At 38.8% G+C, this 21,385-nt stretch overlaps 3 protein-coding genes across 8 annotated transcripts in view; 2 read left to right on the forward strand and 1 right to left on the reverse strand.

Moving 5' to 3' along the window:
* sesn1 (sestrin 1) overlaps positions 1–2,888 on the reverse strand; it is a 76,156-nt gene extending 73,268 nt beyond the window's left edge. For 2 of the 4 annotated variants that reach the window (XM_088625781.1, XM_088625780.1), the window contains exons 1-2: positions 2,778–2,885; positions 1,482–2,493 (exon numbers count right to left, since the gene is read on the reverse strand). In XM_088625781.1, the coding sequence (XP_088481907.1) occupies positions 1,482–1,757 (276 nt within the window). In that variant the 5' untranslated portion in view covers positions 1,758–2,493; positions 2,778–2,885. Of the gene's footprint in view, positions 1–1,481; positions 2,494–2,777 lie in introns of all 4 variants that reach the window. The other 2 variants (XM_088625779.1, XM_088625783.1) reach the window with 2 other exon arrangements.
* Positions 2,889–3,828: 940 nt separating this feature from the next.
* cep57l1 (centrosomal protein 57, like 1) lies at positions 3,829–17,183 on the forward strand. Its single transcript, XM_088625787.1, has 11 exons — positions 3,829–4,096; positions 4,758–4,941; positions 6,379–6,555; positions 6,818–6,939; positions 7,490–7,606; positions 8,767–8,844; positions 10,491–10,580; positions 11,080–11,160; positions 11,660–11,913; positions 15,705–15,849; positions 16,632–17,183. Exons 1-11 carry the CDS (start codon positions 4,076–4,078, stop codon positions 16,845–16,847), a joined length of 1,485 nt encoding a protein of 494 aa, XP_088481913.1. The 5' UTR covers positions 3,829–4,075; the 3' UTR covers positions 16,848–17,183.
* A 981-nt stretch (positions 17,184–18,164) lies between these two features.
* The window catches only part of ccdc162 (coiled-coil domain containing 162), a 50,473-nt gene continuing 47,252 nt past the window's right edge, over positions 18,165–21,385 (forward strand). For all 3 annotated transcript variants that reach the window (XM_088625788.1, XM_088625789.1, XM_088625790.1), the window contains exons 1-2: positions 18,165–18,307; positions 20,556–20,694. In XM_088625788.1, the coding sequence (XP_088481914.1) occupies positions 20,558–20,694 (137 nt within the window). In that variant the 5' untranslated portion in view covers positions 18,165–18,307; positions 20,556–20,557. The remainder of the gene's footprint in view (positions 18,308–20,555; positions 20,695–21,385) is intronic.

Raw genomic sequence — 21,385 nt, forward strand, 5'->3', positions numbered from 1 at the left:
GTCTGTGGACAACACCACCTGTGCAGCTCATTTACAACTGTAAGCAACTTTCTTTTTTTTAAGATAAGATCACTTTATTGGCCATGTACAATTTCTTGTCTTAGGAATTTGTCTTTTCGCATACCCCAACTTGCTCTCCATGAGACACACAGACAGGGAGAGAGGCTTGGGGTCAGAGCGCAGGGTCAGCTGGCGCCCCTGGAGCAGTTGGGGTTAAGGGCCTTGCTCAGGGGCCCAGTGGAGTAGGATTCCTCTGCCAGCCACAGGATACAGACCAGCAACCTTCCAGCCACAGGGGCAGATCCTAAGCCACAGAGCCACCGCACCGCCCCACACCTGAAGATGTATCTCTGCACTAATTCAAATGATTCAATTGCTTTGCAAGTGGATGCAAGTACAGTAGGAGGTTTTAAAAACCATAAGAAGCTATAAAGTAATACATCAATCATCAGTGCATTTGCTCAACTAAAATAATAAAAATGATACCTGTACAGTCACAAAAGACAACAGCTAAGTGTCATAAGGAGTGTATTATAAATATAAATCCAGAATTTACATAAAAGAACTGTCTGGATGGGATCCTTGAATCAACTGACTGCTAGCAACCAAATGGAGTAGATCGGCCTTCTCTTATTTGTAACCTTTCGTATAAACTTATGGTGGTACATTTTGATTGATTGATTGATTGATTATTAAGTTCGATGTGTTTCTGACCAACACATCGGAGAGTTTCGCAAAGTGGCGTGAAATCATGGATTCTGGCAAGCTTTACCTGTTGAAAGGAGCTGTAAGCTCATGTTAATTAACTGAACGTATCTCATGTCATGCCAACTGTCTTGGGATAGCCATGTGCATGCCATTTCAAATGAGTCAACTATAACCAACATCTTCACAAATTCACTTAAAAACACGTTGATCAGGATTTGTAGCCTATGGACATAGATGCATTACTGCATCATCGGACTGGAAGACTGAAAGACAAATCAACAGCTCTGAACTGGTAGATGGATGGTGATACAACTGCTCAAAGTCAAATTCACAGATGGTTCAGGAATGATAAACCTGTGCACAGGTGCACTGTTGCAGAACAGCAGCACACCGTTGCACAACATTTCCTGACAGGGTTTCTGGTTTCCAGATGCGAATTACTGTAGTACCAATGAATCAAACTCATTGAAACCTTGGAAGCTGAGAAACGTACAATATCGATTTAACATGTTTGACGTGGTGGATCTCGCCATAGAAAGCAGTCATAGAGACATCATTGTGTACATTCTTTTGGGATCTTTCTCGGGATTAACAGAAAATAATCCAAACGAACTGTAACAAAAGCCTCTGGCAAACCACTGAGAAAAACGAGGACCAAAAGCCAACAGCTACACAGCATGAATAACTGAAGTGGAAGTCTTACAACGGGTTTACACAAGTATTAATCAATGCTGGCGCTGCACGTTCAGCACCAAGAAACCTCTCTTTCCTACCTGCACACTCCTGAGCACGCAGTCGGACCTCTCTCTGACATCAGCGTGTGGACATCTTCTGGAGAGCATGAGCAGGCGAGCCAGCATGTCGTTCAAGTCTTCCGGGGAGCGGGCAGGTGAGCCGGGGGTCCGGGGCACCCCGCAGACGCGGCCGATCTTTTCCGCTCTGCTCATCACGTCCTGTCTGATGTTTTCCATGGCCGCTTCTCTGGAGTTGGCATCTCTGCTACCCAGCCCATCCCACCTCCCTGCAGCCAACCGAACAATACCCTCCATCTTCCAGCGCTTGGCTTCAAGTTTCTACTTCACGTACTACACTTTTGGGAGCTGTGTTTACTTTCTGCGACCAGGCGAATACTTGGATTTTTAAAATACGTACATTATTTTTTCAGTCCTTGCTACGTCAGGGTTTGTTTACTCTCCTAATTGAGCAACTACTATTATTTTAAATCAGAACTCGAGAAAACCGTAAAATCATTCTAAAACTAAATCTCCGGTTTAGTTTCATTCCGTTAGTACTTCTTAGAATATTGTTCAACATAAAACAACATTAACATTAAAAAATGTTTTTTTTTTAGCTTTGCACTTCCAGTATAGTGCGCTGATCTTCTGATAAAATCTACAATAAACGTAACTGCAGCTGGCGTGCTGAAGGCTTCATTCGATAAAACCTGCCGAACATTAGCTTGTCAGTGTGTTAAAACTACAAGGAAATCAAAATAACACGTTTTCACATGCAAACTAAACGAAATAATATTCAACTTTTCTGTTCGAAGCTTGCGCTGAAAAATTCAGAACTCTAGCTGTGGGCAGCTGTAAAACTCCTTATTTTTTATTAGTAAAGGCAAGTCTGACAGCTTTCCCTTTAAATACTGGGATGAATGACATATTTACCCATTTGGGCATCATAGGGGATTCGTTTTTGTTGTGATTAAAAATTATTTCTGTACTTTTTAAAACTGTTACACTTCACATGGGTTACCCAGTTGTTTTACGTCGTTTGTTGTTTTACCTGCAGAGGAAAAAAGTAAAATGCAAGAAAATATCACTGAAGTTATGTAAACATTTTCATCCAAACATTTAAATTGCACTTACATTACAAAAGCCAAACCATACATACTGTATATCTCATTCACTAAAACACATTGACATTAGATTAAAATACCCAATAAAATGGACAGTCATCCGTTAGCTTTGCTCTGTAAGTGGAGCATACAGTACAGTCCGGCACTTAAGTATTTCTATGCTAAACATGAAATAAGAGCACGGCGTATTAAATACATTGCTCAAACCTACATGCCCATGTCCAAAAGTCCTGCAGCGATTGCTCCCGTTTCAGCACTGACCACTACGAAACTCCTCACTACCAAGCCGAAGGCTTGGTATTAATGACGGTTCACTTACTCAATTGAATTTCATGAATGCAAAGTAGAGGCGGGTGCTCTCGATCACTGCTCCAATAGACAACACCAGAGGGCGTTCCAAGCTTCATCATTATCATGGTCGTCGCATGTGTCACTGCGGTTTCTGGGACTTTGAGTTCCTCATTTGTCATTTTGAAATTGCCCGAACTCATTTATCAACCGCTCTGAAACTACATCTCCCGATAATTCTTGCGCAGCGTTCGGTTATCGATGACTTGGACGGGCTTTCGCTTGTTTATCAAACAAAACGAAAACTAATTTGTGGGGTGTACGCCCGTCCTCACCCGATTATCATTCGGAAAAGTGTGAGTCAGTTCTGGTTAACACGGAAAGACATCCAGTTTCGATACACACAGAAAGCTTAGTTCAACCAACGTGACGATGAAAGAACTATGTGAAGATTAACCTTCATTGTTGTTTCCCTGTTTTGCATTTGGACTACACTTATGTACTGTATTCTCATGTCAGAAAGACACCATAAGTTATTTACTTTTTGATAAGTCGATAAAATTTAAGATGTGCTTGGTCATCTGAAATAACATACTTGAACAATAAATCTTCATGACCAGATAAGTGCCATCACTCCTGGCACTTCAGTAAGAGAGTGATATCACATATCAGTAACCTGGCAGTGTGGCCAGTTGCTCCTGAAGATCTTTCTGACGCAATATAACATCTTCAAACGTTAGTATTTAAGTGTATAATCCTAAATTTATATAACGATTTTAGACAAATTCACCCGTTTATTTGCACTGCTATAGTCAACAGTGTGACAACCCCTTTGAGTTAAAAAAAATGTGATGATCGGCTTTATGGCATGGGCAGACTTTTTTAATTACCAGAAAAAAAAAACATGAACTCAGTACTAAACACAATCGCATTATACAATATTTATCCTGTTGAAATGGGAGTGCTGAATAACAAAGAGTGACTGAATAACAGTAGTTTAAAAAACAAACAAACAAGTTGAGTAGGTGACGTTGACTGGCTTTCCTTCTACACCAAGCGGCTGTCTGCACTCATCCCCCCAGAGGCCCCAGTTGTAGGCGGAACCTGCGGGACCAGCGGCAAAGCAGGAGGGAAATTCAAACCAAGCCGGCTGGGGCCGGGAGGACAGGCGAGGGTGAAGTTGCTGGACGAGCTCCCGGTCAGACCAGTGGAGAGCCGCTCATGGAGCCGGTCCGGGATCAGGTAGCAACCGAGCAGCTTCTAGTTTAAAAAAATATCCAGTTTCATATCGCTCTGGATTTAGACCGGTTCTCCACCCACAGCTAACTGAATTAGCGAAACTTGTTTGTTTTGTTATGAGTTAAGTTAATTGTATTGTCTCTTGTCCCGTTAGTAAAGAGAAAAAAATCGGTATCATTTTAGTGTTTTATAGTGTTAAGCCAGTGGAAATCTACTTTGCTTATGTACCCGTCTTCACTGCATTTGGCTGTTTTTGTTGTTTTAGTGCCTAGTTAGATATCCGGTTCGTATGCACAGGCATATTGACAACACGTTTTGTTTTAATTCTCACGCATTTGGTTTAATGTTCTTAGAGGATGTCTTGCTTAAAAGGTTTGCGTTTTATAAAGCACGGAAAATCGCGAGTTTAGCGTTACAGTTTAGACAGGAATGTATGTATCCACATAAGGATGCTGTTGTAACGCACGTTTTGAAGTTGCAGGTATGAACAAATTCATTTTAAAACTCCTCAGCTGCAACCTGTAATTTGTAACGAGAAAACAAGTAAGGATGAAACACGATAAAGTGCCATGAACATGGGGGATGTACTGTAAATGTTTACGGGTTATTTGGTGTTTCGTTAAACCGCATTTAATTCGCCTATACATATGGATTTTTTTTCCAGTCTACAACTGTGGGATCTCCATCTAAACTCAGCTTTTTCGGAAGTTTTTATCTACCTCCCGAGAAAGTGTCAGCTCCTTGGCTGACTCGCTTTAAGCAGCCTCTAGCCCCCACAACAAGCTCTGACGGCGCCCAGAGACTCAATGTTGAAACTCATGGAGGAAAACCTGAAGCCAGCAGTGCAGGTAAGAAGGACCGTACACGACGCCTAACGACAGGTCAGAGGGCTGAACAATGGCAAGGAAAGATTACTTAAATCAAGTTTTCTCAGGAGATCATTTTTACTGTTGCGCCCTTGAATGATTATACAGATAATACATTTATATTTCTGTGTTTTTTGCAAAGAATACAAAGCGAAGAATTGCGTGATAGGCATCCTCGAAAATATTCGACGTTAGAGAATGGCATTGTGGGTAGCAAAATAAGTGTCGTTCTAGTTGTGCGTGTTGACGTTTTGACAAAGCAGTGAAATATCTCGAGTTTAGCTTATTCGTTGTAGTATTCTTGTAGTCCTCCTTAAGATTTTACTGTTTTAATGTAAATGATGAAGAGGTGCATAATTTAACAATTCGTGTGCATTGATGGAAAATCTACACTGTAGTGTTTGATACTGAATGGGATTCCAGAGCTTTCAAAACTGTATTAAATATGTTTGTCTAATTGCAAATAGTGCTACTGCATATCCTTTAAATTCACTTAATTGTAATGTCCTAAAAGTACACGGTATAAACTTTTTTTGCTCTTGTTTTCTAAAGAAATCTCTCTCTTTTGGAAATTTTCATTGAACAGTAATTGTCCCCTATATTATACAGGATCAACATAAACAGGTTAAAGGATTGTAAATATAATCCTTTATTTACATCCCTGTTTTGATGAAATTGTGTTAGTCAGGCCTTTGGTGTTAGTCGGGCCTGATATGTCTAATCTTTTAACAAGGCAGGAGGGTCCAACTAACCCACCGAGGTATTATAAAGTTTTACGTATATTTGATTAAACAGATTTTAAGTTCTATTTGTTCTTTAGTGTAGTCATTTCTATTAATATGTTACTCTGTATGAAATGGTTTTTGCTTAATTGTTGATGGTTGAGTTTGTTTTAAAGAATTATGGATTTAAAGAAGCCATTGTGTTGTGGTGCTAACTTGACCTTTCAAAGAGTATCAGTTGCCACTGTTAGGATAATTCTCCTTTTCCTTCACTTCCTACTGTTGGATATCAACAATGTTGTATGCAAGTTACTGTTTTCAAAGCAGGTTACGAGACTTGTGTACACATTTATGCAATATTAAAACTTAGACTTACTGTATTTCATTTCATTAAGGTTATTATTGGTTATTTTTTTGTTTATGAAACCGAGCTAAGATGTCATGTTACAGAATGTGTAGTTAACTGAAAATGAAGTTGTGGTGTAGAAGAGATTCATGTGGAATATATTGGTTTAATACTTGACAATATGTATGTGTCTTATAGGAAACACAATTTTTCTATTTTAAAAATATCCATGATGTTTAAGGCTAATAGATAAGCTTCTTCCATTATATACAGTAGTTATAGCCCATTTGTGTGGAAAACCTGGGTGCTTCCTTTAGTGTGGGCTGGATGTGCCTTTATTGTTTCTGACAGCTGTGATCGCAGCCCTGAAGACGCTGCAGGCGAAGATTCAGCGCTTAGAGCTGGAGAGAGCTCAGGCAGAGAGCAGCATGAGGCAGCTCTCCGAGAAGGCCCAGTGGTATAGAGGGGAACCTGAGCAGCCAAAGACCTCAAATCTCAACATGCAAAAGGGAGCTACGCAAGATACAGGTACTTTGCGCTTTCCTAAAGCGTCAGAGTTGATTTTTAAAAAACGTATTTCACGTACAAGTTGATTTCTATAGGAGGATCTTTTTAAAAAAAATAATAATGGTAGAATATGAAAAGATGGCTGTGCAAAGGATTGTGGGCTTTTCCAGTTCAACGCTTTGAGTTTCACAAATAAACGGCAGGTTTTTCATTGGTGACCAGCTCGGCAAGCTTTTCTTCTGTGCCCTTTGCGGGACACCTTATTGTTTTAATCTTTTCATAGAGCTCGTTGCTCAGCTGTGCTCTGCAGAGTCCCGCTGTTGCCTTCTGGAGAAGCAGTTGGATTACATGAGGAAAATGGTAGAAAATGCAGAACGTGACAAGAATGCCATCCTAGAAAAACAGGTGCTTTTCAAGTGTATAATGCCATTGATAATGTCAGCTGCCTTATTTAAAGACCCAGAGAATAGTGAAACCCATTTAGCTCTCTTGAAACATTACAGAATTCTGTGGATTTAACAGGATGACCAAGTGAAAATATACTCTTGCACGCTTTGCTTAAATTATTATTGCCTTTGAATTGATAAATTCATTTGTAAGTTGCCTTATGAAGACAGATGTTACAGCAACATACTTTCAGAAGAGCAGTTGTTTGGTTTATCTTATGCAGGATTAATCTTGAGATTAAATGAACATATTAAGTAATGTATCCAAGTCTCTTTTAATTAGTATTTGTGAAACCATGCTTTGTTTTGTTCTGCTCTTGTAATGGAGTTTTTACTGCAAATATGATTAGCTGTAAATATGATTTGTTTAATGTTGAATGCATAATCCTAAAGGGCAAACTATTAAGTCTCTGAAAAGCATCTAAAGTGTATTAAATGTGTACATTGAGTCTTGTTTAAATGTTTTGGTTTTATTAAAAATATTGTTTTGTAAAATTCTTGCCTTTCAGGTCTCACTTCAAAAAGAAAAGTTAAAAGACCAAGAGCAAGTTCATGGTAAATTAGAAAAGCTCGAGATGCTGGAACAAGAGTGTCTTAGACTTACCAGCACTCAGTCTATGGCAGAGGTAGGCATGCTTCAGTGCTTCCACAGAGTGAAATGCAGAGTAGTTTCTGGAAAAAAAATGGCCTGTTTCTTGCAGTTTTTTTGATTCTTAGTTTAGTAAGACTCTTCATTTTCTGCACCGAGGCAGTTTTTCTAATAGTGGCAACTAGATTATTTTATTCTTAAGAAATGAACTGTTGGAAAATAATAACTTTTTTTCTGTAGGTCTTATGAATGATTTCAATTTTAATGAGCTTTTATCAAGATAAGTGGGTGGTTTTTAAGAACATTACATTTACATATAGCTTAAAGTTTACACTGTAGAGTAAGTGAAGATAAATTTTAAAATTCTTGTACAATAAATGTAGTACCAGATTATTGAAACATTTAACAATCTGTTTACTAATGAGATGCTGAAAAAAAGTGTGATCACGGATAGTTTAAATTATAATATTATAATTTCAGAATTATAAATGTCTTACTTTGTCATTTTTGTTTATACATTTGTTTTGCAAATTTATCTGCAAGGGAAACAGCTGCCTCAGTAGCCTCCTAATGCAAGTCTATTTTTTTGTCAATGCAAGCCTTATCTTCTGCTCTTTATCTTTGAACACTGTGTGACTTGCTTTGTGTTTTCATTATGAAGAGAATATTTAATCTGCAGGCTGTTACCTTTTTAAGATATATCCAGTTCTTCTTGAATATCCAAATAGCAAATATAGTCATAACATTTTAAAATAATAAGATTTCTCTTAGCTTTATTAGAGCAAGAGTTGATGTAAGGTCAGGATCAGTGTAATGTAGAATTAATGTGCAATACATATAGTTAAGAATATTATAATTTCAGTTTACAAGACTTGTCTATTTGTAAATTTGCAAATGAAAAATAGGGACTTGTTTAAAAAATCAATTTGTGACTTTGTCAAGCACAAAGTTTTCTCATAGTTTCATGCAGTATTTTGAGTGAATTCATTTAATTTTGAGAAGGTATTACTGCTTTGTCTCTTAGAATATATCATTATATCATACAGATGAGCAAACTATACATTTTGGAATGCTGTGAAAGAACATCTAGTCCTTGTGTTTATCCACGTGACCTTAGGGTCTTAGTCTTTCATCCAGAGTTGTTAATAATTTAGGGATCTTGAAATCTGATCGCCTTCTCCTTCATGTCTGTTTTAGAAGAAGATTCAGCAGCTGGAGCATAAGCTCCTTGAAGAAGAGCACCAGCGGAAGCTTATCCAGGAAAAGGCAGCTCAGGTAGGTTTCACATGTCTGCACTTGACTTCGGAGGAATATGGAGAGTTCAGTGACTTTCTTTCATCTTGTCTTAGAATAGATATCAAGAATGGTAATTAAAGTGAAGAGAGAGGGGAAATCATTCTAGCCCATTTGGTAGTTAGTAGCTTAATGGTCCAGAGGTTTCTCCAGGTGAGTCCAGATCAATCCAGAGAGCCAGGATATCGGCTTCAACTGTGTGGCTCAGTAGCTGGTTCCATGCTCCCACTACCCTGCTGTTCTGCATTTTAAATGCAGTTCCACATAGTTTCTACTTGTGTCCTCTAGTTTCTGGTTCACTGCTTTTTCTAAATTATGAGTTGTTTTTTTTGGGCTGACTGTGTCAAACCCTTTCAAAATTTTTGTGAGAATTTTGAATGCTTGGGCCATGTCCTGAAAGTCACACTAAATGCCCTTTCCCCAAGTCTGCACTTCTGTGACAGAGCAAGTGTGGACTTAAAACACATGAGTGTTCAAGGGCGCATCGTTATAAAAAGGGTTTTGGGAAACATTCGTATGATGTCACTCCTGGGTTACACGATTCATTGTCAAAGTGCTTTCTGTTGTTGATGCTTCTTTTGCAGTGGCTACGTGCACGTCTGCAGAGAATCATTTAAACTAATTTTTCCTTCTCCGCTAGCAGTTTGATGAAATTTATTGTCGCCTTGTCTGTCCCTCACACGAGTAGTGACATAGTAGTGATGTGTTCATTCAATTTGAGTAGGCTCAACTCAAAACGGGCAAAGTAATCTAAGGAAAAGCTAGCAATACCGCTTCCAGTTTATTGAAAACTTTGTGCTATTAAATACATTTAATCTTGTCTGTCCCATAATGCGTTCGTTCATGTTGAATAGGATGATTTAAAGTGGCCAAAGCAAATAAGGTAAAGCTTATGTCAAAGCTTTGTACTATTTAATCAGTACAAAGTAGAGGTGCACCAATGGTTAACGAACATTCAGTCGAAATAGATTGACAAAATAAAAGCTTTATGTCAACACTTCATACCTAGAATACATATGAATCTAAAGTACCCTAATTGAATTATTTTACATAAAATAGAATGAGTTTGAAAACTAAAAAAGAGTTACTTTTTACTAACTCATGAATATGTTGTTCACCATGGCAACTTCCTTCTACTTTGATAGGCTAGAAGATGAAACGTAATCATTCCACATGGAATTTGGGGTTTCATTCCCCTCAGCGCAGTATGCATCGATGCGGACTTCAGAGAAGGGCATATATGGGGCACATTGTGGGCGCTTGTGAAACACAAATTAGAAATGCTCACCCTCAACACTTGCAGACCTGAGTGGTAATGCACATATGAAAGACACAAGACTGCAAATCTGCATACTGGGACACGTCCTTGTATGAGGTCCCCTTGTTGTCATCAATAGATCATAAAGCTTCAGTTCTTTGAGACAGTCAGAGTAGGATATTCTTTTATTCCCAGGAATGCATTTTTTTGTTATTTTCTGGACTGATTCCAGAAAGGTTATGGCATCCTGTGTGTAATACTGTAGTCTCTGTCCCTGCTTTTGCTGTGAAAGCTTAACCTTTATCCTGTTCAATCTGTTCTGGCGAAACGTTGTCTGCTATATGGAACAAACTAAAAACCAACTTTCTAGCTTCAAACAGGACTGGAGATGAACCGGATTCTGCATTCTGCAGTTTCATCAGAAAGCAAACCAAGGAAAGCCGTGAAGAAGAAGAAAGCAGTAAGGGTCAGGTTTGATGCTTCACCAGATCCACTAGGACCAGTTGTAAATGTAATGACTGTAGTCTCATGACAAGTTCTTTGTGCAGCATCTTAATAAGGTATTATTCATTTGAACATATTGATTAGGAAACCTAATTGGAAACAATCACAATTACAGCTTGTCTCAGCTTCCTATTAAATTATTGAAATAATTACATTTTATTGGATTAAACAGCACAGTAAACATACATGTTTATTTTTTGAAAATATACACAGTCATGACAGGGCTCATCTGAAAACTTATGTTAAATATACTTGTAAGTTTCATAGAAGAATATTATCAAGTTAAGGAAATTTAAGAATCCTGCTAACTGATTGATACAGTACATGCAAGATGATTGTACTCTGTAACTGAAAAATTTCAGACCTGTGTCTAGAAATCTAAAATACTTAGCAGTAGTTCTAATCCAAGAAACCATATTCTCTTCGTGTTCAGATTCAAGTTTTTTTTTCCTCAGAAAATATCGACGACAAAGAACGATGTTCCAAAGCCTGTATTTTTTCCAAAGGCAAAGCAGCTTCCCTTTGTGGCTGGAACGGTGTGTATTGACATTTCTTTATAAGCACAGCGTTGCTCTCCGAAATATTTGGTCCCTGCCTTATTTTTAATGCATTTGGAGCATTGTATGCTGAGTTGTGCCTCTTTTGGTCATCTTGCTAAATAGTATGTTAACCCTATTTATTGCAGTTAAATCTTTCAACAGTTGCTGCTTTGATTTTAAATTTCTGGGAAAACAACTTGAGTGTTACAATCTCCTTTATATCGAATTAAACTTACTTTCAGCTGACCTTTTATCTGATTGAGGTGTTAAAGTAGTGCAGATTCAGTTGTCTCTCCTGTCAAAGAGACAGTACAGTGTTCAGCTCGTACCGTGTTAGCTCAAAAATGTCTATTGTTCTACCATTTTCACATAAGCATGGAACATAACTCTTGGGTCTGTTGTTACTTTCATTGCTTCGAATAAGAGCTTGGTGGATTGCCTGTAATGCATAGTTGGAAGTGATTTACTAATAACTGAGATGATCTTGTTAACCTAGTCCACCAGTCCAAGTCACTCGGTGAGAGCGAATGTGCAGAATGTCCTGCACATAATGAAGCACCATAGCCATCAGCTGTGCGACGGAAGCCAGGACCTCCACATCCGCTCTCCGCAGAAAACCCTAAGGAATTCCCGGCCTGAAAACGGGAGGGGCCTGCGAGGGTCCGTCTCTTCCAGCTCTGCACCCTCCTCGGGAGGCAGCCTATCAGATCTGCTCCTAGCTTTGCAAGACGAGCTGGGACAAATGAGCTTGTGAGTATTCTGCTGTGCAATTAAGTGTGTACGCACTGCTTTCTGAGGATTTAACATTACATGCCAGTTATATGAAGACTTTCATTCACAGCAAACAGGAATTGAATTGAAGAAAATATTGACTGGAATATATTACATTCCTATATTATATCATAATGGAGACCAAGTCTACTACTACAGTCTTGCATGTTTTCTAGTTATGCTTATTTAAATATATTGAATAGCGTCTGAGTATTCTATAACCAGAAATGATTTTGTGCAGATCAGAAATAATGTAATAGGAATCAGAATAATCTTTTTGACAACAAGTACATTTCATGTTCAAGGAATTTAGTCTGGTGTACCTGGTGTTACAGGAACATTCTACATATACCATACGCCAGTGGTTCTCAAACTTTTTGGACAAAGTACCACCCCTGATCAAACCAAAGCATCCAAAAAAAGCATCTTCTCATAGGAACCCAAGAAATTCTCTATGACTGACATGAGCGCACGTGCACACACACTCACACACATATAATAAATATAATAATAATAAAAACTTTATTTGATATAACGCCTTTAAATGTGGCTTCTCAAAGCGCTTTACAGAATGACAACGGGAACAATAACAATTAAAAATAAACAATAAAAACAATAAAAAAGCACCATTCCGGTTTAGTCGAGCAAAGCAGATGTGAATTCATTTTTCGAGCCTTGAAACAATTCACAACAGAGTCTAACAGATTTTAAATCGTCAGGCATTTTCTTGATGGCAAAAATCTTGCAGTGGATGCTGCAATGTGTCCATTCATTTTGATAAATTCATTCGGAAACTGAAATATGAAATTATTATATGAATTATATGAATGAAATTATATGAAATTAATATGCTCTCCTGTAGTTCCTGTTGGTAGTGGCTTACAGAACAGAAAGTCCTCATGGGACATGCCCTCAAACTCGTCTCTAACGTAAATGAGCAAATTGGTAAAATCAACAACATCTACAGACTCATTTAATTGCAGAGAAAGCATCTGCTCATCTTAACGTGCTCTGTCAGCGTACTTTTGATATCATCCGCCATATCAATAATTCTGTGAGTGACTGTGTCTTTCAGAGGGGGCAGCAGGTTGAGTTGCTTAGCAGCTTTTAATCCACACATAATATGTGTCAGCTCTTTTGGCAATGGTAAATAAGGTTCTTCAAAAATAGTGGGGCTTACCCGCTTTAGCAATCCGCAAGCTTGCAATTTTCCCCGTTTCCATTTCAGTAGTCTGTCTCAGAAGTTAAAAGAAATTATTTAATGTGCATGGGAGCGAAACGGAGACGCTCGGTGTATTTTTCTCAAATTAACCTAGAACAGCTCTTAAATATTTTTCTGTTATCTATCATGCTTTCCTGTGCTCACAAGATTGCCAGCGTTCGTAGTATACATTTCTATGCTTTCCTGTGCTTACAAGCTTGGCGGTGTTCCAAAATCACGCACATTCTCCTACCTCCCTATGTGCTGGAGATACCTTTTTTTAAAATACAATTGGTCACTTGTGTCATATAGAATGGAATAGAATTACATTGTAGCTCTTGTGTCCACTCAAGTATTAGTGCGCGCTGTATCGTACGTGGGCTGCGTATGCGAAATGTATTAAAATGGGAAATATGAAAACCCGTCCTGATTTTTCAGCGCACACAACAGAGTTCCAGGGTCGTATGGCGTACCAGCTGGCGGCCGCTCTGTACCATAGTTTGAGAACCACTGCCATACACAAACAAGACAATAGACCTCATTAAGACAGGACACATATAGAGTAGCTAGTTATTTTGTTTGTTTAAGCAAAATGACAGCCCTAGGAAAGAAGCTGTTCAGATACCAGCTGATTCTAGTTTTAATAGACCAGTAGCTTCTTATAGAGGGATGTTTTTTTAAATGGGTGGTGACCTGGGTCAGAGGGGTCATCAGCAATTTTTCCTGTGCATTACTATGCTCTGGAATTGTACAAATCATCAATTGAGGAAAGATGCCAATAACCCTCTCCACAGAGAGTACACCACACTGCAGTTTGCCTTTGGAGCAGGCAGACGTACTGCCAAGCTAGTTATAGAGGCAGTCAGAATGAGTCTGGAAAACTGTATTAAGTTGTTTGAGATGCCAAACGTTTTCAGCTGGTGTAATCTAGTTAGACAAACAGAAATATTTTTCAGTATCAAGTCTTACCCTTTCTCTTAAGTGAATTATAACAAAATATCCACTTTCGGATATATTGTGACGGATAATTGATCAAATATTAAGATGTATTAAAAAAAAGGTTACAATATTAAAACACTGACAAATATCCCCATGGTTTTGACTGGTTTTGGTTGCTTTATAATCCAACCTTGAAATGCTTCCAGCGATTCATAAATCCTCGTGTGGCTTGACTGTTTGTTTCATAGACCAACAGCTCTGCAGAAACTTCTCTTTTTAGACATGCCTCCACATATTTTTACAAATGTGGTTTTGCAGGGCCAAAGAAGAAAAATGTTAGTGAAACAAAAACAAACTTGCATTTCGCTCATACTTTTAAATGGTATTTTCAGATACAGGAAATTTGACTGTTCATTCTAGTCAATATTACATTTTTGATTTTCTGTTGATTAACCTGTTTCCTGGATTAATAGGATAGAAGGGACGTCTTTCTATCCAATTTAATTAAATTCAATTCAAGTTTTATTGTCCCATTTGGGGAATTTTGTTTTACAGCACACTCCCAACATAACACAATCACAACGTTTACCAATCAAGAAGTCAGTGGAACAGAGTTACAGCAAGATTAGGGAGAAGATAGTTACACTACATCGTTTGAAAGAGTAGGTAGGTTGGGCGGTGTGTTGCATTTTTCCTAAAATCAATGACCAGCTCCTTTGTTTCTAAAGCATTTTACTGCAAAAAGAACTCGTTACACCATTTAGTAAAATCTTTTAGAATAGGTCCATGATGGTTTTCTGGGTCCCTTCTGGAGGTCTACTGGACTAATAGGGTGGAAGGGGTGTCCAGTATTGCCTGAGGTCCATTAACTTACTAATGAGATATCTCAGGCTTAATTAAATAATTGTCGTATATATGAGGAAAAAATTGTCAGTAGTAAACTAAAGGTTTTCTAGAATGGTAAAATGCTACTGGAAGCTCATTCATTATATCCTTGAGGACTCCCAGTCTAAGTGATGTGCAGGAAACTGCAGGTGTCAATCTGTGTAAACCACCAGCATTTGCACCAGTAATGCTATAATCCTTTCCTTGATGATTTTACGGGTGTAGATGTCCCGTGCTTCTTTGCTTGGGTATTTACTGAAGGCTGACGAGACCTGTCCCGTTGGCATTGTACAGTTGGGATAATGTAATGCCTTCATCTTGGATTAATTTATTCAGTGTTTTGCAGATTGGCTCTGTCTCTTCAGAGGGCACACTCAAAGCTTCACCGTAGGTTCTGTTATTCACCATACCATGATGTTCACAAAATCGTCGAAAGCCATCCGCGTCTGAAATAATTTCATGTGTTTGGCCAGTGTATTGGTTTCAGATCGCAATTCAACACCATAAACTTCCCACTACAAACAAAATCCCTCTTTACCAGCGTTTCTCCTTTACATCCAAAGTCTGTTAAAGTGAAATCTGCTAAGGTGAGGGTTTCCTGTCCTTAAATGTGGTTTCAGCTGTGCAGGGACCGTCCATTTGTATATTTGGAAGTGGAATGCTTTTAGCAGCTGGGCGAATATGGGCTCGTGTTGGGTAGGCAGGGAGAGCCCCACAGAGCTGGATGACCTGGGTGTTGTTTCAGTGAGCACCAGGAGCTGGTGACACAGATCCAAGAGACGGAGAGGCCGGAGGTGAGGGAAGACCTGGAGCGAGAGCTGGACTCCCTGGTGAAGCGCATGGAGGTGAAAGGGGACCAGATCTCCAAGCTGAAGAAACACCAGAAGGCTGTGAGTTGGAAGAGAAGCCGTTTTCTAGTCACGATCCACATCAATGTTATAATTTACTTGGTACAACTTGATCAAGAAAGGCCTGAGCACTTCAATTAATGTCTGTGGGATGTGAGCCATTACCTTTAGTTTCATCCAGATTTCCTGTTCACCTGCCAGAAACAACCATTTTTTGGTAATAGTATGTGTACCTGTGTTTACAGTAGATCTGCAGATTGACTCTACATGCTCAAAATGCTCAGGCTGCTAAAATAATTAATTTTCAAATATTAGCTGCAGTTTAAACATAGCCTATTAATCTGTCCTGCTTTTATTTTCAGTGTTCTTCATATTGAGGCTTTTTAACATTTGAATAGAAAGCTACGTTTCGGCTATGGAGCCCTTCTTCAAATGTCGGGTGTATTTATTCCATGCCTGAAGAATGGCTCCATAGCCGAAACGTAGCTTTTTTCTTGACCTTTTTATCATGGAACGAACCTTTCCCTGTTTTTTTTTAAATTTTTACTCCTGAAGTATATTGATACTCTAACAGAATCATTGTAGGTACGTGTGATTTAATTATTATTCTTAGTCTGCCCTATAGTGCTTCATTTTTCTCCATTAAACAATGTAATGGGTATTTCAAAAGGGAAAGTGAGGAAAATGTGATTATATTTAGTACAATGCGACATGTAACACTTAACTGACTACTGTGAGTAGCCATATTTGGGTGGGATGGACAAGTGAACACACCTGTTGTCCTCTTCCCTCAAATGCAGCTTGGGTTATTCCTCTGTCCGCAGGTAGAGACATTGAAGCAGAAGTCCAAGATGGCAAAGAGGCAGGTGCCCAAGGCTCAGCCGAAGACAGGAGGAGCAAGCAGAGTGGAGTCCGCACGACGCTCTAGCCCCTGTAAGAGCGCTCAAGGACTGAGGAGTCAGGATAGCCTGCAGCTCCTGAAGAAAGTCCAGAAGCTGCAGCTGCACCTGAAGAAGGACGACATCACGTGGGAGCAGTAGGTGCCTGGACGGCGGAGGACTCCTGTGGGACGGGGGCAAGAGAACGGGGTCATTACATTACCCCCGTTTTCATCTTTCCTCACCGGAGCGTGGGATCTCTCTGCCGATACAGCACATCAAAGGCACAGAGACATCGCTTCATCTTTTCCTAGGAGTGAAAATGCATTGGAAAATGATTATTTTAAGAGCTCCTTTTGTGTTCCTGGCTCCTGCTTTTAAAAGTTTTCTTTTTCATAATTAATATATTTTTGGATGGATGTAAATGTGCAGGACACCTTGTAATCTGTTTTGCTCTGTATTTTAATTTTTACAATAAAATTTAATATTTTGATTGCCTTTTCGTCTTACACGATTGGCTGTATTGATGTTCTTGCTGTGCTTCAAGAGACAAGCATGAGGTTTTTGATTTCAAGACGAGCGAATCCAAGAGTTCAGTAAACCCAAAATAGGCTCCTAGTCCAACTCACTATGATATTCAGTGTGGAGGAGGGAGGGGGAGAGGGTTAACCCCCAGTTTTGCCATTCACTAATTTTTAAACAAGATTGTCCACTTCAGGGTTACGGGGGAGCAGGAGCTTATCCTGGCAAGCAATGAGCGCAAAGCAGGGCACATCCTGGATGGGGACACCAGTCCATCACGGGGCATACACACTAGGGCCAGTTTCCCAAAAGCCATTAACGTTCCTGCATGGCTTTTGGACTGTGGGATGAACATACAAACTCCGTGCTAATGGTACCCTGGGAACTGAAGCTGTGAGGCAGCAATGCTAAGCAGTGTACCATGGTGCTGCCTCAGTTAGTTTTTTAAATTAATATATTTTTTATATATTTTCTTAAAGCCCAGCCATAAGTCATGGGGAAGATAAAGTTTTCTAAAAGCCTTCAACCCGTTTGAATGCAACAAAAAACACGAATCCACCGACGATGTGCAGATTTACCAATACAAACCGTATGTAATGTTTACTATTTTAGGAGGAGATGAGATGATAAAATTCATGCTTAAACACTTCTTCGTTAACACCGAACACTTGGATCACAGAGTAAGAGGGGGCTTTGTCTTTCTTGGCCGTCTGTCCTCTGGTTGTCTCGGTCAGGGTCCAAACGGTCGCCTTAACACCATGAGACGCTTGTCATGAGATGGCCCGTTAGTTTGAATAAAGAAATGTCTGCTTCTTTCCTACACTGCACTGTCTGTAATTTAGCTTGCATTTCATGTCCTCGTTTTCATTGTTCTTAGAATAGAAACGATACCTTATCACACCCTTCGACTCTCGCACATGGCTGTCCACCTATAAAAGCGTAGTTGGGTGATCAATGATTAGCATAAATGCTAAGGGTTCTCCTGCTGTTGTGTCCAGTCTCCATAGTTACTTTCGCGGGGTAAATCCGCGCCTGCACTTGAAAGGAAACCAAGGGGAGTCAGCGACAACGAGTTAAAACACAGACGCAGAAGTTCACAGGTATGCTTGCTATACGCTATATTGTGTTTTAATGTTTGGGTTACATTTTAACTAAACTTATTGAAACAGCTCAAGTCAAACCTGTTTTTTTATTGATTTAATATAGCTCTATTTAGTGCCAATTCCCAGGTATGCGTTGCATAAATACCTTTTATGGTAGATAATACCCCTTTTCTCAGGTTCTTTTGGCTATTTTGTCCTGTGCGGTTTCATAATTGTTCTTTTTCCGTAAACACGTTCAAGATGTACGACAAAAAAAAAAAAACTAGGAAAGGGCACTGATCAAATCTTGCCAGGTTATAAACCGATTGAATTCCAGAAAAGTGGTTAGTCTGGAAACTGTCTGCGTCTTCCTAAAGCTTCTTACAATGTGCACATTTCAACGAAATGCACAATACGTCAGTGCTGTGATGCTAGTAATTATTTGCTTTGACATTCGTATAGAAGGGGGAATTGGCACAGACCCGCTGCTGTGCTGTCACAAGTCTAGTTTATTGCCTTAAGAGCCAAGCTGTGGACCACTGTAACTGTAAGTCAGCGATGGCCGTGCTGTACTGTGTTCGACCGCTCGAGTGTCCATTGCGTTAGGAACATTGTGTTGGAGGATCAAATAGGGTCCATTTGAAACTGTTACATTACAAATCACACGCTGAATCGAATAAAGAGGACTTAGAAAGCTATTTCAGACCCCCCAATCTTTAACCTCAATGAAAAATAAGATTTTAAAGATTTTACTTACAGTGATTAATTTCGTTAGATGTTTCACATTATAATTAACAGTTACATTTCTGCAGGATAGTAAACAGAGCAGAATCAGTCGTCAGACTAACTCTCCTATATTTCAAAGCACAAGTAAAAGTTTTTTGTAGTACATTTTTTTGGATATTTTGCTACATGGTTGAGATGAAAAGTAAATTAACACACAGATGAACTAGCCTAAATACCCCGAGCTGCACTTACATACTTTAATTTATCTCGCCACTCTTTAGATGCTCACTCAGCTCAGAAGGTTCAAGAGATTACATGTAAAAATTACAACACTGTATAAAGGCATTCATTATACCAAATATTTTAGAAAATACTAGAACATACAGTGCGTAGCAAAACTATGTGCTTCCACCAAATTTTAACTCAAGGTGAATACTGTACATACAGTATGCAATCAAAATTATTTTTTGTATCTAAACTTATTTTACCCAGAAAAGTATTTCATTTGAATATCCAATATCCAAGTATACAGTAGGTTAACAATATTTATAAATATGTTATGATTCATGTACAATGCTTTCCAGAATTTTTCAAACCTTTGCACAGTTTGAGTGTGGTAAATTTGAGTGTTTATAACTGAGAGGTACCCAGACACTGCCTGGACAAGCCTGTCTCTTCTAAGTGAGTAGTTAGGTGAGCAGGAAACTGGTTAGGCATGCCACCAGGAGGCCAATGGCAACTTTTAAAGAGTTTTAAAGAGTTCAGTGGCTGAGATGGGAGAAAATGCCCATGAGGCAGCTACATCCCTGTCACTCCACAAAGGAATCTTGTATAGAAAGAAAACAAAACATATGAAACCCTGCATGGGGAAGTGAAGTTTGCATCAAAGTACCCAAGTGATACTGCAAACAAGTGACAAAAAGCTTTTGTGGTCAAATAAGACAAAACTGGAACTTTGTTTTTGCTCTGGCACAAACCCAGCATAGTGGGTCAATTATTCATCACTATCCCCTGGTAGTAGCAGTATTATAGTATACAGGTAGTTCTTCAGAGGCTGAAATCTTCTGGTCACTGTATTTTAAAATCTTTCCAAGATTGCAGTTGTAACACAGGGAATAGAACTGCACGCAGTTCTCTGTATAGGTTAGTACTATTGTAATGCTGCTGTGTTATCAAACACAGTCAAATTTCTGGTACAATGTAATGTATGTGTGTTTAGAATCCCAAGAGGTAATAGTAACATCAACCAGGAGGTGTAATGCAGGGATTATGTAAAACAAACACAATGAGTGGAAATCATTTAGATGTGCATTTAAGACTGAAAACAGGAAGCATTTTTGTACACAATGGTTTGTGTGTGACTGGAACAAGCTCCCGAGCCATGTTCTTACAGATTCCATGTAATCATTGAAGAAGCAGCAGGATGAGATTGCCCAATGAGAAATCTATCCACAACCCAATGGCATCCTCTCATTTGTAACCTCTAATCATTCCTCTGAACTGACCTCCACCTTCTTTACTCTGTCTGCTTGGTTAACAGACATGGCAGTGGTTTATAAAGTCTCCTCAACAGAGAGATTGCAGCTGATGGATCGAGAGCTGTCATCTCAGCTGTCCGCTCTGAAAACAGAGATAGAAGAGAATGGGGTTTTACAAGGGACACCAGCAAAGTCATACAGGTAACACAGGGATGAACAGTGATCAGTATAGCTGTACCGTACATGGAAAACCTCATAAAGATATTTTGTCTTATCTTTATAGATTGCATTCTTTAAATACAGTGTAAGTACTTACCAATTGTAGTATATATTTTTTTATCTTTGTATATTTAACTTGGCATTGAATTTTATTAAAGGGTAGATATTTTATGCTCTGAGTTTTAGTTCAGTAAATTCTTGTTTTTGTTCCTTGCAATTAATTGCAGAGTGTTTCATTTAAATAAAATGCCTAAGAATGCATTCTTCTTTTCTACGTTTTGATTCTTGTCTTTAACATGCTACTTCATGGTGCACTGTGTCCTTGGTGGAGGCTGTAAACATTAGTGATGACACGCAGTGTTGCAAATAAGAGGAAAACAAACATTCTTGTATGTTAGCTGTATTTCCTCCTTAATTTAACGAGTAGCATTTAAGTTAGTCAAGTACTTCTTATTCAGCTAGAGAGTACTACTGTAAAAGGGTTTTCCTATTTTTTTTCTAGTAGAGGAAACAAATGCACTGTGATGTATTTTCCAGTAACTGTTATTAGGTTTTGTGAAATAGTATCAGTAAACCTGTGGGTGTCACTAGAATCTTTTGAATAGTTTTTGTTACGCTCTTCTTGTTGTGATATATTGACCCAAATAAGAATTGTATGCAACATTTTAAGAGA

The sequence above is a fragment of the Lepisosteus platostomus genome, chromosome 3 (assembly GCF_059453375.1).
Source record: "Lepisosteus platostomus isolate fLepPlt1 chromosome 3, fLepPlt1.hap1, whole genome shotgun sequence".
NCBI classification, from domain to species: Eukaryota; Metazoa; Chordata; class Actinopteri; order Semionotiformes; family Lepisosteidae; genus Lepisosteus; species Lepisosteus platostomus.

Excerpts from the sequence above, each read along its gene's own strand:
- cep57l1 (XM_088625787.1), top strand. The coding sequence starts at position 4,076 with ATGGAGCCGGTCCGGGATCAG. Across the intron at positions 10,581-11,079 it reads CCGTGAAGAAGAAGAAAGCA|AAAATATCGACGACAAAGAA; the intron begins GTAAGGGTCAGG and ends TTTTTTCCTCAG. Across the intron at positions 15,850-16,631 it reads TGAAGAAACACCAGAAGGCT|GTAGAGACATTGAAGCAGAA; the intron begins GTGAGTTGGAAG and ends CTCTGTCCGCAG.